The 16,032-nt window shown below is 43.5% G+C and overlaps 1 protein-coding gene across 1 annotated transcript; it reads left to right on the forward strand.

Moving 5' to 3' along the window:
- Window positions 1-11,708: 11,708 nt before the first annotated feature.
- On the forward strand, window positions 11,709-15,861 carry LOC126412475 (uncharacterized). The gene is made up of 5 exons (XM_050082089.1): window positions 11,709-11,822; window positions 11,911-12,012; window positions 12,119-12,176; window positions 12,977-13,013; window positions 13,105-15,861. The coding sequence occupies exons 1-5, from the start codon at window positions 11,774-11,776 to the stop codon at window positions 13,405-13,407; spliced, it is 549 nt and encodes a 182-aa protein (XP_049938046.1). The 5' UTR covers window positions 11,709-11,773; the 3' UTR covers window positions 13,408-15,861.
- The last annotated feature ends 171 nt before the right edge of the window (window positions 15,862-16,032 follow it).

Here is a 16,032-nt window from a genome sequence, read left to right on the forward strand (position 1 = left end):
GTAGATGCAGGGGAGGAGGACAGCATCAGGGAGGGGGAGCTGGCGGAAGCCACCTTGGGAGAGGGTAAGGAGGGTGGAGAGATGGAGACCGGGTGGGACATGGGAGTACAGGCGCGGCAGCGGGCGGGGGTGGGAGAGGACCGGGGAGACGAGCGGGTGAGGTGGATCGAGTTTACGGGAGGTGTATAGGATTCGTATCCTTTCGAGGAAGAGGAGGAGGTGGGGGAAGGGGATAAGGGCATACAGGATCCGCGTGGGGGAAGGGAGACGGATGCGATAGGCAAGGCAGAGAGCATGGCGTTCAAGGATTTGGAGGGATTTATAAAAGGAAGGGGGGGCGGAGATCCAGGCTGGATGGGCGTAACAGAGGATAGGGCGGATAAGGGACTTATAGGTGTGGAGGATGGTGGAGGGGTCCAGACCCCACGTTCGGCCGGAAAGGAGTTTGAGGAGACGGAGTCGGGAACGTGCCTTGGCTTGGATTGTCTGGAGATGGGGAGTCCAGGAGAGGCGACGGTCGAGGGTGACGCCAAGGTACTTAAGGGTGGGGGTGAGAGTGATGGGACGGCCATAAACGGTGAGATAGAAATCAAGGAGGCGGAAGGAGGGAGTGGTTTTGCCTACAATGATCGCCTGGGTTTTGGAAGGATTGACCTTGAGCAACCACTGGTTGCACCAAGCGGTGAACCGGTCAAGATGGGATTGGAGAAGGCGTTGAGAGCGTTGCAGGGTGGGGGCAAGGGCAAGGAAGGCGGTGTCATCGGCAAACTGGAGAAGGTGGACGGGGGGCGACGGCGGCGGCATATCCGCCGTGTACAAAAGGTACAGAAGGGGGGAGAGGACGGAGCCTTGGGGCACACCGGCGGAGGGGAAAAAGGTGTAGGAATCGGTATTATGGATGGTGACATGGGAAGGACGGCGGGAGAGAAAGGAACCGATCAGACGAACGTAGTTAATGGGAAGGGCGAAGGTTTGGAGCTTGAAGAGGAGACCGGAATGCCATACGCGGTCATATGCGCGTTCGAGGTCAAGAGAGAGGAAGATTGCGGAGCGACGGGAATTGAGCTGTTCGGAAAGGAGATGAGTGAGGTGAAGGAGAAGATCGTCGGAAGAGAAGGACGGCCGAAAGCCACACTGGGTAACGGGGAGGAGGCGGTGCTGGCGGAGATGCTGGTGGATGCGGCGGGTGAGGATAGATTCCAGGACCTTGCTGAAGACCGAGGTAAGGCTGATGGGACGGTAGGAGGAGACGGCGGACGGCGGTTTGCCAGGTTTGAGGAACATGAGGATACGGGAGGTTTTCCACAGGTCGGGGTAGTAACCAGTGGACAGGACTACATTGTAGAGCCTGGCCAGGGTGGAGAGAAAAGAGACAGGAGCTTCACGAAGGTGACGGTAGGTAACACGATCGTGACCAGGAGCGGTGTTGCGTTTGTTGCGGAGTGTATTGATGAGATCCTGTGTGGTGATGGGGGCATTAAGGTCCGTGTGTGGAATGTTGTCCAAGTACTGGAAACCAGGAGCGAGGGGAGGGACAGAGGTGTCAGTTCGATCGCGGATATCTGGGAAGAGGGAGTAATCGAACTGGGGATCATCAGGGATGGAAAACACATCGGACAGGTAGGAGGCAAAGTGATTGGCCTTACTAAGGGCGTCAGGGAAGGGGTGATCATCGTGGAGAAGAGGATAGTAGGGGGAGGGTTTAGTTCCGGTAAGGCGACGGAAGGCGGTCCAGAACTTGGACGAGTTTATAGGGAGGGTAGCATTTAAACGGGTGCATGTCTGTCGCCAGTCCCGGCGTTTCTTGGCCGCGAGCAAATTTCGAATGTGTCGCTGTAGTTGCCGGTGGCGTCGTAGGGTGTCCGGGTCACGCGTGCGGAGGAAGGCACGGTAGAGACGACGGGATTCACGGAGGAGGAGGACGGCCTGTGGTGGTAAGGTAGGACGGTGGGGGTGGATGGCAACAGTAGGGACGTGGGCCTCCACGGCCTCAGACAAGGTCTGCTGGAGAAAGGAGGCGGCATGGGTGACATCATCGGGACGGCGGTAGGCGAGAGGGTGGCTATCGACCTGAGTGGAGAGGGTATCCCGGTAGGCATTCCAGTTGGCACGGGAATAGTCATGGATGTACTTAGGGGGAGGGTCATGACGAGGGTCGGGGCGGGGGCGACGGCCGTCTGAAACGGTGAGGAGGACAGGGAGATGGTCGCTACCAATAGGCTCCAGGACATCCACCGTAATGCGACCAAGGAGGTTGGGGGAGGAGAGGATAACATCGGGAGTGGAGTTGGATTCGGGACGGGTGTGCTGGGGGATGGGGATGAGGTCGCCCTGAAGGGAGGAGAGGAACCGATGCCACCGCCGTAACTGGGCAGCGGAGCGACTATGGATGTTGAGGTCGGCAGCGATCACATAGGAGGAGAAGGTACGGTCGATGTGGGAGAGGAAGTCGAAAGGAAGAGGGGCGTTGGGGCGGACATAGATGGTGGCACAGGTAATGGTAAGGCCGGGGAAGAAGAGACTAAGGATCAGGTGTTCGGTGGGGTCGGGAAGGAGAGGCTGGAGCCGAACGGGGATCTGGCGGTGGTGGCCAATGGCAACTCCGCCACGCGCAACTGGGAGGGGATTTTCGGAGCGGTGGAGGAGATAGGGGGAGGTGTGGATGGAGTGGTGGGGTTGGAGGAAGGTTTCATTGAGGAGGAAGGCATCCACACGGTGGGTAGCAAGGGTGTGCAGGAAGAGGTTCTTGTTGGCGGGAAGGGAGCGGATATTGTTGAAAAGGATACGATGCTGTCGCGCCATGATAAGGACTTATACGAGGGTGTCAAGGCGGGAGAAGGTGAAATGGGCCTGGTTATTGGAAAAGGTGGCGTACATTTTAAGGTGGAATATGGAACGGGCGGCGAGGGAGATCTGTTGTAAGGTGTGGGGGCGCTGAAAGGGATGGACGTTTTGGAGGACAATGGTGAGGAACCTGATGATGTCCTCAGCGGTGGGAGGGGGACGAAGGGAATTGCCAGGAGGGGTGGGGGCGTCCAGGGGACGGACAGGTACGGTGAGTTCAGGAGTGGTGGGAGGGGGTCGGGCTTTACACTTTTGGGAGTAGGTGGGGTGGGGGAGGCTGCAGGTATTACAGGAGGGAGGGGATTGGAGGTTGGGGCACTGCCGGAGGAAGTGCGCTTGCCGACAATGCGGGCAGGTGGGGGCCTCGCGGCACTCTGCTGTTGGATGTGCATTGTAGCGCAGACATCTCTGGCAGCGCAGGGATTGAGGGGGGGAACGGGAGGGGTCGACCTTGAACCGCTGATTGAAGAGGAGGGCACCCTCCTTCAGGAGACGGTCAATGGAGGGGGCGTCCTCAGAGAAAACCCGCATAAGGCGGGTGGGGCCGGTCGCGTTGAAAATGCGGCGGACTGCCCGCACCTCCAGGGTGGGATGGGCCTTCAGCTCCGCCAGCACCTCCTCCTCCGTGATCGACGGGCTAAGCCGAGTGATCACGGCGGTGAGGGTCGGCGGGCGACGCGGGGGTTGGGGTTGGCGGGTAGGAGATGGGGAGGGAGCAGGGGTGAGGGTGGCGTGAGGACCAAAACGGGTGATGGGGAGGCGGGAGAGGATGTCAGTATGGAGGGTTGGGCTGGGGGAGGAGATAAGAACAGAATCCCGTCTGGGAGTAAGGAGAGAGATGGGGGCGCCAGGGAAATGTTGGCGGAGGAGGAGGGAGAGATTCCGGGCCTCGAGGAAGGAAGGATCGGGACGGGACAGGAGATATTTGTAGAGACCGGGTGGGGAGGAGGAGGAGGAGGAGGAGGGAGCGGGGCCTGGTGGGGAGACGTCCATGGCATTTTGGGGTGGGGATGGGGGGCGGGGTGGAGCCTTTTTAGGAGCAGAGGAAGTGGAGGCGCCACTAGGGCGTTTGACAGCGGCAGATGGGCGGGTGGTGACATGAGGGACGGGAACGATGGGGAGGTGGCGGGAAGGGACAGGTCCCGGCACGGACGCAGCAGTCGGCGCCGGAGATAGTGACTGTGACGGTGCAGGCGAATGTGGCAGTGATGGTGATGGTGACGATGATGACGGTGGTGGCGGTGATGGCGATGGCGATGGCGATGGCGACGGGGAGAGCTGGGCGTGGGCAGTGGCCCGACGGGCCACCACCCTAGCCGGAGCTGCAGTGACAGGCTGGGGGAGTGGGGGGAAAGGATCAGAACGAGAGGAAGAGGCGGGAGAGGGGGCGACAAAGAGGGAGGGCGAAGGGATAGAGAGGAGGGGAGGGATGGAAGGAGGGGGGTGGGACTGGGCACACCAAGTGATAGTGGTGGAGGCGGCGGAAGGGGACGTATACACGATGGCGGTGGTGGTAGTAGTGACGGTGGTGGTGGGGGCGGACATGACGACAAGAAGAAGAAAGAAAAACACAGCACTAAAAGGACAGGACACACACTGGGAGACGACGGACGGCGACGGCGACGGCGACGGCGACGGCGACGGCGACGGCGAGAGGCAGGGACGCTGCTGCCGCGGACGGGGCCGGGGCGGCGGCGGCGGCTGCTGCTGCTGCTGCTGGCTGGACTGCTGCTGGCTGGACTGCTGCTGCCACCGGAGGGCTGGCTGGCTGGCTGGCTGGCTGGCTGCGGGACCACTGCTGCAGGCCGGGACCGGGAACTGCTGCTGCTGCTGCTGCTGCTGCTGGCTGGCTGGCTGGCTGGCTGGCACCTGTAACCCCTAGCACTTCGATTAGCGCGAAAATGGCACTATCGAAGGGCGGTAACCTTGCGGTGCACCGCCGGAGATGATGGCCTTAAGATCACTGTGCAGACATTTATTTAAGGAACTCGGGATATTCACAGTACCTTCGCAATACATATATTCACTTATGAAATTTGTCATTAATAACCCGTCCGAATTCAAAAATAACAGCGAAGTACATAGCTACAATACTAGAAGAAAGGATGATCTTCACTATCTCACTTTGGCACAGAAAGGGGTGAATTATGCTGCCACAAAAATCTTTGGTGATTTGCCAAACAGGCGTCTAAAGCTAGCAAAATGAGGGATGCTCAACTACCGGACCTACCGATAGATGGCTCTACCAGCTGATTACTGTCGTCTGTATTGCCCGCCATATTCGAATTTGGCAAGAAGTTTCTCTCGGTCTGTACGGTGTATAAGGAATTACGGACTATCGAAATGGTGATTTCTTGTTCCGCTTTCAATTGTACGAAGCGATGGAGTAAGGAGAGTGACTTACCATTTCACAGGTAATACGACTACCGACACAATACGATAAAAATACAGACTTAGTGCGTTTGCTAATTCGATGTTTTTGAACAGGTTTCCTCTAAAGCACCCAGAGCTACTAAAGACATGGATTACTTCCGTGAAGCGGAAAGATTTTAATCCTACGTCTTGCAGTTTTCTTTGCGGAAGCCGTTTCCGACAAGATGATTACGTAGTGAGCCCTGGAACGTGGGAGAAACGTTTCAAACCCGAAGCAGTGCCATAGTTTTTGACTTTCCGACACATTTGATGCACCAAATAAACAGCAACGACGACATGTTGTTAGGATTTTGAGTGACAACGATGATTCTCCATTTGAGGTAGCTAATTACTTTCCTTGCTGTGTGTGCGCTTTTTACTTTTGTGAATTTATTTCGTACGCAACAAAGGTGTAAGCAATGTTGTAATACAGTTTCATATTTTTGTTTTTAGCGTTCTGTCATGGAATCTGTGCTCGATTTGCCCATTGCAGACGCTACTGATTGCGTGGAGAATGTTGTCAATGAGAATTCTTCCGTGGAAAGCATGCCCCACTTATCCAATGCAGAAGCTGCGAATTGTGTCGAAAATGTTAGTATAAGGATGTTTTCACACCCCCAACGTTTTCTTATAATATTTTTTCATCAAACCTTGAGTTATTTCAATCGTATATAACGAAATTATTTCCTTATTTAGAGTGCAGTTGGTTCTTCAGTATTTGATTGTGGTATACAGTCGAAAGTATAAATGGAAGACAAGGCGACCGAAACTTGCATTTTTTTTTCTCAGACATTGTGCACGAATTAAAACGTAAACTGAAGTGTGTCCGTGAAAAAATTCGAAGAAGAAAGTGTTTTCTGTGGATGACATCATAAGTTCATTGAAGGAGAAGGGGCATCTTCCTGAGAAGTTACATAACTTCCTCAATCATCAGAATGGAACACAAGTGGAATTAGTGTGCAATTTAGTGTACAACTCTCTCTCATCAAAGGGTGATAGATACACAACAAATGTGAAAATGTTTGCGATGACTGTGTGCTTTTATTCACCAGCAGCATATGAATACCTGAAAAAATTAATGCCTCTGCCCCATTGATTTCAAAATGGGTGGCAAGTGTAGACTGTGAACCTGGCTTCTTAAAAGATGTTTTCAAGTACATTGTAAGGGACCAGTTCAGCGATTCATGTCTAATTGTAGACAGTGTGGCAATTAGGAAGAAAGTAGTTTGGGACCAAGGAACTAAGCAGTACACAGGTTTTTTAGACTTTGGTGGTGAAGTGCCTCAGTAAAAGAAGTAATAGAGCCATCTGAGGCTCTGGTTTTCATGCTTGTCTCTATTAAAGGCAAATTTAAATGCCTGATTGCATATTTCTTTATCAACGGTGTACAGGCAAATAATCAGGCCACTCTGATAAAATCTGCTTTAGAGAGGCTGCATAGTTCTGGCATTAGGGTTTGGTGTGTTACATGTGATGGCTGTAAGGTAAATATAAGCACTTTACGTTCACTTGGCTGTACTTTAAATTTTTACAAGGGTGATTTTAAAAGCTACTTTCCTCATGCTGTGGAAAAATACAATGTTTAGTGTATCTTGGACATGTGCCATATGACTAAGTTTGCCAGAAATGCTCTAGCAGAAGTATCTGCTATTGAGTCTCCAACGGGCATTATTAGATGGCATTTCATTGAGCAATTGAACAAGGTACAACAAGAAGAAGGTATGACATTTGCGAACAAACTATCAGGACAACATATAAGTAGTGTAAATAGAAAAATGAATGTTTCATTAGCTGCACAGACTTTGAGTTCTAGTGTGGCAGATAGTATAGAGTTTTTGAGGAGGGTTTGTGATCCAAATTTTAAAGGAAGTGAAGCAACAGTAGAATTTTTGTATTATATTGATAGGATTTTTGATATTCTGAACTCAAGAAATCCATTAGGTAAAGGGTATAAGAGCCCCTTGAGACTTGACAACAGATCTTATTGGCTTGGTATTTTCAGACACTGAAAATTATATCAAAAGCTTAAAAATCATTGGTGTTCCATTGCTGCTCCATGCAAGAAATGTTAAATCTGCCTTAGAATGTATTTATCTCTATGCTTTTCCCAATATGGCCAATAAAAATGCATTTGTGAATTTTGTTAACTGGGGAAAACTGTTTAAAACAAGTGACTGCGTGTACTCTGTTGTAGAATACTCAGAAACTGTTTCAGATGTTTGTGATTGCTGGGGATATGCGACAGAAATATATACAGGCCAAGATTTTGCATTGTGTTAAAATTAAATTCGTAGATTACCCATTTCCTGCCCCTGCTCTTGGTCATGATTACCATTATGAAATTGGGATTGAGGATTTACATCAGACTCAACTTGTTTGTAAGATTGCATCCCTGTACTCCTGCACATGCTTAAAAACATATGGAAAAAAAAGCCCGCCGAGAAAATTTTAAACAACAAATCACGTATAAGGCAGAAGTTAAATAAACTCATATTGTTTAATCATGTATAGTGCTCAAATTGGAAAAGATTATGTATTGGGACATTTCATGCAGATGGGTGTGACATTTTGACAGATTTTTTAAAACTATTTTGTCCATAGATTTGTTGTTGTATAATGAACTTCAATTTTAACTCTTTACATCCTGTGTAGATATTGTAACAAAATTATAATTATTTATTATATAAGCTTATTTTAAGATGTTAGGTGTTACAAAATATGCACTTGCATTAAAAACAGGTGATTTGTGTGAAATTAATGAAAAAAAAAGTTCTGAGACTTATTTGACAGATAGCTTTCAGTGTGAGAAAATATTTCCCTCAATAACTATGTTAACTTGAATTTTTCACTTTAAGAAAGCAGTTTAATCACAGAATGGGTGTGATCTAATGGAGTATGCAGTGGCCCTATGTTTCAAACAGTAATGTTTGTGGATACTCTGCAACATAAGAGCAATAAAATTGTTACTCTCTTAATTCTTGTTTTAATACTTCTTAGAATGAACACAATGTTCCAATTGATCGTAAGCATTCTTATTACTTTAGAACCATTCTAGAATAAGGGGGCCTGATTCAGGCAAAACCTAATTTTCTTAATTTTGTCTTTATTTTGCTAGGAGGTCTTTCTATTATATTTTCCTGTGTTGAGGGAGGGGGGAGGGGAAGATAATGCAAATAATCATATAGAATTATCTTTCTAGCACTACAAAGTACTGAATACAGTGATTACAGTTACACTTGGAAATCTAGGAAATTTCAAAAAATGGTTCAAATGGCTCTGAGCACTATGGGACTTAACATCTATGGTCTTTAGTCCCCTAGAACTTAGAACTACTTAAACCTAACCAGCCTAAGGACATCACACAACACCCAGTCATCACGAGGCAGAGAAAATCCCTGACCCCGCCGGGAACCGAACCCGGGCGCGGGAAGCGAGAACGCTGCCACACGACCACAAGTTGCGGATTAGGAAATTTCAGTATTCATGTTACATGCCTAATTTTCATCAACATTTACCTTAATTATACAGTTACACTTTTTGCTGATTTGAACTGTGTACTACATGTTAAAAAGATTTTGTTTGGTCATAGTAATAAAAGCATTTCATTTTTTTTTTTAGGTCATATGTCCCATATGGAACTGAAATTATCAAGTTACAATGACAAAGGAAGGAATTAACATTAAGGAATCTTACTTCACAGAAATTATGTAACAATGGTTACACTTTTTGCAAGTTAACTTTAACATAAACCATTTGGTTTTCCATTAAGAGTGAAAGCAGTTGCACGTGTCACGTAAAGAACAAAGTTTCCCATAGGGAACTAAAGTATTTTACATTTGACTTATTGCAGACCCAAAGTATTGTGAGCTTCATATGTCTATTTAAAAAAGTTTGTAGCTCAAATTCACAGACATTTTGGAATCTGTACATACATGTGTGTAACAAGGTACTTTTCATGTATCATGTGGAACCTTTAATTTTCTGGTTTAAATATAATTTATTTCATGAATTACCTTTAATACCGACAATGTCTGAATGCAATATTTACCATTTAGAAGAAGAAATATTAGTGTACAGAATAACAAACCTCATGAAAAATGCGAGAGATTGTAATGTACCAAACTTGGAATGGCTCTTTATCAATAGCAGGTAAAATAAAGGCTTCTATTAAATGTTCAACGAAACCAGTCAGTAGCTCTTAATTCACCATAGAGGTGATGCAGTAATAAAAGAATTTACTTTCTTCAGAATTTCTGCTAAGTATTAAAAGTGTGAAGACCTATTCAATAAGTATTTGCTTTACCAATAACCTGTAGTACAAGCACATGTATAAGCAGGTAATTAAGGGAGTCAGGACTTATGTTAAAATTAAAGATACTGACTGGTATTACTTGCTCACAAAACATTGTAGTTGCTGTACATTTATGCTGTAAGTGGTGTACCCAATGTGATTCCTGGAGGACATAATATTCTGTTATCCTATGGGAATGCACTGCTACCACACCTGTTGAAAGTAAGTTTTGCTGTGGAATAGTTGTATCAGACGTCTGTATCAGAAAACAAATCTCCACTGTGACACCCTCATGTTCTTGGGTATGCTATTAGCTATAATTACAGGAATACTCTTCACATGGAGGATGGGGGGGGGGGGGGGGGGGAGAGAGGGAGAGAGAGAGAGAGAGAGAGAGAGAGAGAGAGAGAGAGAGAGAGAGAGAGATATATTGGAGAAAATCATGTTCTTAGGAGGAGCAAGCTTTACAGCAGCATATGCTGTTAAAAGCATAGTGTGATTTTCTTTTTCATCATTTCCAACATTGTACACAACTTTCTTGCACTTTTATTTTATCACATTTTTCCCTTGAGAATGGAGAAGAGAGAGGAAGAAGAAAAAAAAGAAAAAGTAAGCGAGCTTTCATAAGAACTGAAAACTCTACTTGTGTCATTTGTTATTTTCAAAATGTTACTCTCTTTCCAAATGCTGTTCTATTTCTTCAAACCAATTCTGAATGTCTCAGGTTATTACATGTTATTTACTGTACATTGTCCAGCAATACTTCCGTTGTTACTGGATAGTTTGTAATTTGGCACCGCCTTTGTACCACTGGTATTGTCTAGTGTACTTTTGCAGATAAGAAAATCGACTGGACTAGAATGTCCTGTCAGTATAGGACAAATTCAGACAATATGGAACTTTTTACACTAAATTTGCAATATAATGTCACCCTTGTCTAACACAGATTGTAGCAGCCATTGGGGTGCCTGTCTGGCCAGCTTCTACAGCTTTCGCTTTCAGGTTTGTTTTTTGCTTGGGCCATATCATGACAACCAGTCATTCCAGCGATCGACACCATGTCAAAGACTGGAACCAAGATTCACAGAAATAACATTCCATGGTTGTAATTCATAGTCTAATTAATTTTGCTCACTGACATGTTTTGAATTCAATTTTAAAATAAAACCATGGTACCAGCCATTATTTGGGTGTCAGACTGGAAAATTACAGTTTTAAGGCACCCCAACCTTAAAATTAACAGCTGTGACCGATGTTATTTTCAACAAGTTCCTTCACTTCCTACATCATCATGGATCAGTCCAATATAATATTATTACTACACTTAACTATCAAATGATACGAGTTATGCATTTAAGAGGAGCCTTAACGTTGGCCTTTGTGTCTGTCTCATTTAAATGTATTTCTTGTCTCGTATCGAAGACTGAAGCAATGTCAAAAACTGGTGCTTCTACCTTATCACTCAGTTAAAATACACTGTGTCATGTACAGGCGTTAATAAAATTATGGCATTTAAATTTCTGATCAAAGAGAGCCAAATTCGTAAGTGAATGTTGCAATTACAGTGTCAGCATATATGCAGATCGGTAATGCATCACTTCAGATAAAGAAAAATAAGTTTTTCCGTTTATAACTACGTAATACTTTAATAGTTCAGTTGTAATTTCTGTTGTCAGTAAAGATACCCCTAAGCAAACGATGTCAACTTTTTTTCAAGACACGTCTTCACTGTTTTCCACACTTGATTTTCCGAATGATACCTGTAGTTAAAAGCTTTGGCAACCAAGGTAATTTGTTGAGCTCCATTGAATCTTAAATAGTATTTTAAAACGGGCAAATAAGTAAAGCACTCATAAAATTAATAGTAAACAATTTATAGGTCAGCATGTCAAACTTCCAAAACACACTCGAATTTAGGAATTTCATAGCAGAACTGTCACTGTTTTTTCTCACTAGATTAGAAACACTTCATTATGTTGAAGTGTAGATATCTAGAACATCCAATATAAAAGACTTATCAGGGCGCAGAACGAAAAACATTTTCATCCGTGTTTTGACGCTTCGTTTTTCGCCAAATTCAGATATGGCGGACACTCAATGATATAATCTTTGGCCGGCACGCGCTAGAGCCATCTATCGGTAGGTCCGGTAGTTGAGCATCCCTCATTTCTGGTTGGACTCACGTGAGACGTAGCTCGTAGCTGATTTCAGTTGTTACCGTTGACCATGTGCAGCAGCAACAGTAATGTTTTTTCTGGGGGCGAGGTGATGCAAAGTAAGATTATTTGTTAATTAGTTGTAAAAAGTGTATGTTAATTATGGGTGAGAATATAGAAACTCTATTATATATTTGTTATTTTCAGACTACGATCTAGGTCGGAAAGATTTCGTGTATATGAAGGAAATGGACGAAATCTTCGAAAAAAAGACCAACATTTACCCGGAGATTTTGCTTGATGGTGCAAGTAAGTTACATTCGATACTTCGTGCAGTCATCACGTGAATTTCTTCAAGAGACTTGGTTTATAACGATTTTTGATGTACATTAACGCAGTGCTTTATTTTCTTTAGACGTTGTGGCGGAGGCAGCGACCAGGCTGTTCCAGGTCCATCGGGATACTCGACGAAGGTTAGTTTTTTCCTAATTCTCACTCTGACTCTGGAAAGTTTAATTCTTTGAGCGAAATATGCCTACTGCTTGCTGAGACTGCATTTTATGACTTTCATAACAAAGCTACTAAAGTATCTTGAAGTGCTTTGCATGGAGTATTTTCCAAGCACATGATATCTGATAGTTTCATTCGTACTGTACTAGCTGTTAATTACTAAATGCTAAGAGTCCACGTGGGTGTGAGCATTGCAGTTTCATAGATTTTTGTTGTATATGACCTTCCTATTTTTTGTATCCTTCAATTTATGGTTTATGTGCGTAAGTAATTTTTCAGTTCATCCTCCAAGGTAACTGGAGGTATCAATTTTGTTTTACAAATATCTGTAAATATAAAATGGTTTGATTCATATTTGCAACATCGCGGTCCGAAGTTATGCAGTTTGTCAGGTCTCTCAGTGAATATTGTGGGAGTATACTGGATGTTTGTGTGAACGTTTTTCGTTTTCAATGCATTTGTTGTTAATTTCATTCAAATTTCAAGCAAATATGACCACAGTTTGATTTGTACACTATTAATGGCAATAATTTAATTGGTTAGAGGCACTGTAGTTTTCATTCCTTAATATGTGTGTTACCCTTTTTAAGTATTGCAGACATCTCTAATCTACCCCTATTCCTTCTGGAGGTATTTACATTAAACTGGTTTATTAGTTATACGAAAATTTTTTTCAGTAACAAAATTTGTGCCTAAAAGCATTGCTATTTGACTGTTCATTCTCTCTATCCAAGCAAATCTGATTTTACTCTGTATTTTTTAGTGTCTTCTTTCCTGTACTAAATTATTTTCATCGCTGGGTAAGTGCTAACATTACTATGATGTAATACTTCTCTATGCCATACTTATGCATGAGCATGTAAGCAATTTTTGTGCATGTTAATATTTAAGGACTCTGCAAGTACATCCACCCCTCCTCACAAGAAGCTTAAACTGAAGAGTCGCACAGTAAGAGATTTCCAAGAAGAGAGGAGCAATTATTTACAGGAGAGGCTTGAGATGGAGCGGGAAAGACAGAAAAAGAGAGACGAGAGGGAGAAAGAGAGGCTCCAGTTGAAACGGGAAAGCTTGGAACTGAAACGTGAATGGATGGAAGTTAATCGTTCTTTGCTGAATGCAACGTTGGAGCATAATATGCTCCTCAGGAAGTATTTTGAGGCTCGGATGAGTTCTCTTACAAAATTTCATTTTTAAATCTTTTCTTTATATTGTGCCCTTTCAATTTTTATAATTTATGTATCACAAATATTGCTAATTATATCTTGAACTCTCTGCTAGATACCTAAACTTTAAGTAGTGGTTTGTTAGTGATAAGTGTTGGAATTTGATAGGTATTTACCACTTGCTCTATTGCTGATAAAATGCATGGCAGAGGGTGTGTGCCATTTATTAGATTTTCCCATTATGTTCATGTAGAAGTGCCTCTGTGTGAGCTGTATTTGGTCTAATCTAGTCTCGATCCCTACAGGAGTTATGTGTAGAAGACTAGTACAGTCATTTAAAGCTGTTTCTTAAATCTTTGTGAGTAGGCTTTCTTGGGACACTGTGACTGTTAGTCTACCAGTTCATTTAAAGCATCTGTGACACTTTCATGAATCCACCATGTGACTATTTGTTCAGTCTGTATATTCAATATACCTCTTTGTTTGGTTATGAGTCTCTCACTCTCAAGCAATAGTCTAGGGATGGTGGCAAAAGTGATTTATAAGCAATCTTCTTTGTAGACTGATTGCATTTCCCTTGTATTCTACAAATAAACCAAAATCTGATTTTTTTTTAAAATGTCTGTCCCCAAATAGATACTTCGGTCAGTTCGGGACTGTGTGGCAAGTCATTCTTTCATTGCTCTATTTTTCCTCCAGTATTTTCTCATCGTGTCTTCCCTTCAGAACAGCTCACACTGATCAATGCTTCTGCGTTTGGAATCCTAAATCTGAAACCTTACAGGGGGTGGGGGGAGAGCTACTTTCATTTATAATTAACTGCTAAGATATTGCTTGTTCATTTGTTCCCACATATCTGGAGATAAATTTCTTAGGCTGTTTTCATTTGTCCTGTTTAACTCAAAAAAAAAAAAAAAAAAAAAATTCATTTACTCATTTTTTTTTGTCATTTGTTTTAATGCTTTGCATGTTATTGGCCCTAAGAAATTTTAGTCACGCAGTTTCTTCATAGTTTTGTTATATTACAATTAACTGCTAGGCATTAATTTATAGGTCATTCATAGTGAAGCACAGTTGTTTTAACCCTTGTAAAATTAACTTTGCATTCATTCTGTTCTATTTTGTGTATAAATTTGATATTTTTCTAATTAATTTATTGAAATATCTTCAGAGTTACTTGAACTTTCACCTATTTGACCATCATTAAGTTTTCGATGTAAATTAGCTTTTATTTTCAGAGGTTGTTCTGTGGGATTCAGTGGTTACTGATCAGAGATTTCTAAATATAGTACAGCAGAATTAGGTGCAAATGCGAGGTAATTTAAAGTTCATTATCTTCCCATCCAGATAATCCATGAGACTGATTTACAGCTCCATGACTAATATGCAAATCCCAAACAAGTGCCTGGCAGCTAGTTCCACTCGAAGCAAGTGGGGAAAAATTAACTTCAGTCAATTTGTGTGTGTTCAGATTTATTGTTTTCATTTCTGTGTTGTTGCACATATTTTCACATTTACAGGAGAAAGCTGTCATTTCATGACATCCTCATACCACAAAGTACCTTTAATTGTTGCCACGCAAACTTGCATATGACACACCTCTCTATTTTGTAATACAAAATGAGCTGCCTTTAAACCTTTTTGGGGTCTTCAGTCATAAGAATCCCATACTGTGAAGCAGTTCTGTGGCAGAGGATGGACAAGTGTACTGTAAGCAACCTCTTTTGTGGTGCTGTTAAATCTTCAGTGTCCTGCCAATCGGATACAGTCTCTCGTTTGCCTCCCCAACATTTTCTCTGTGATCATTAGCTACAATGTTAGGAAGAGTGCCTGGGACTCACAGTTTGGTCATCTTTCCATATGTTTATTATTAAGTACCTAGGACATGTCACCCATAAACTAACTTATATGACTAATTACACTGTTATGGATTTAAATTTACTCACACCAAAATTAGTTGATGCAGTAGTTGTTTGAGTTTATTATAAATGATTTTACGAACCACATATTCCGTATTGTGTTAATCATTTCTTCAAATTGCATGCTTTGTCCTGTTTCCTTACTAAAGTCCTTATGAGCTCAACATCTTGTCATGCAAATGATAGGGTGTTGGCTCATTGTTTTTACAGGTTGAAGCTGAGGGCATCAGATGTCGCGTCTGTGAAGAGCAACGGAGGAGTAGTGATTATAAACTGTAATTTTGAACTGTGCATTTGGTGATTATAGTTTCAGTGTAATTGTGGCTTGTCTTTGTGTTTGTAGTTAAATTGTAATTGGGAACTGTGCATTTGAGTATATTATAAATTTTAATTGTATATTGTAACATCCCACCCTCCTCTGCCATCCTGATCTGGGTCTTCCATGGTTTCCCCAAATAGTGTCAGGCGAATGCCAGGATGGGTCCCTAAGTCCATGGCAGTTGTTCCAATACCCTTTGTATGCTTATTTATAATATTGGAACAATTAAAGTGTTAAAAAAATGAAACTCAGCTTTTTTAATTCCTGTCATTTACCACCACTCAGTGACCTCATTTTATGCTTATAATCAGTATATTTTACAAATCAGTGTTAAATGCCTATTTGCATTTGTTTTCCTGGTTTGACAATCAGTTAAACATTTTCTCAAAAGTAGTGTGCAACTTGTTTGGACCATATA

Source organism: Schistocerca serialis, chromosome 7 (assembly GCF_023864345.2).
Source record: "Schistocerca serialis cubense isolate TAMUIC-IGC-003099 chromosome 7, iqSchSeri2.2, whole genome shotgun sequence".
Lineage (NCBI taxonomy): Eukaryota > Metazoa > Arthropoda > Insecta > Orthoptera > Acrididae > Schistocerca > Schistocerca serialis.

Coding starts and splice junctions, on each gene's coding strand:
- LOC126412475 (XM_050082089.1), top strand. CDS start 11,774: ATGTGCAGCAGCAACAGTAATGTTTTTTCTGGGGGCGAGGTGATGCAA. Junction 11,823..11,910: donor TGGGGGCGAGGTGATGCAAA/GTAAGATTATTT, acceptor TGTTATTTTCAG/ACTACGATCTAGGTCGGAAA. Junction 13,014..13,104: donor TAAATTATTTTCATCGCTGG/GTAAGTGCTAAC, acceptor TTAATATTTAAG/GACTCTGCAAGTACATCCAC.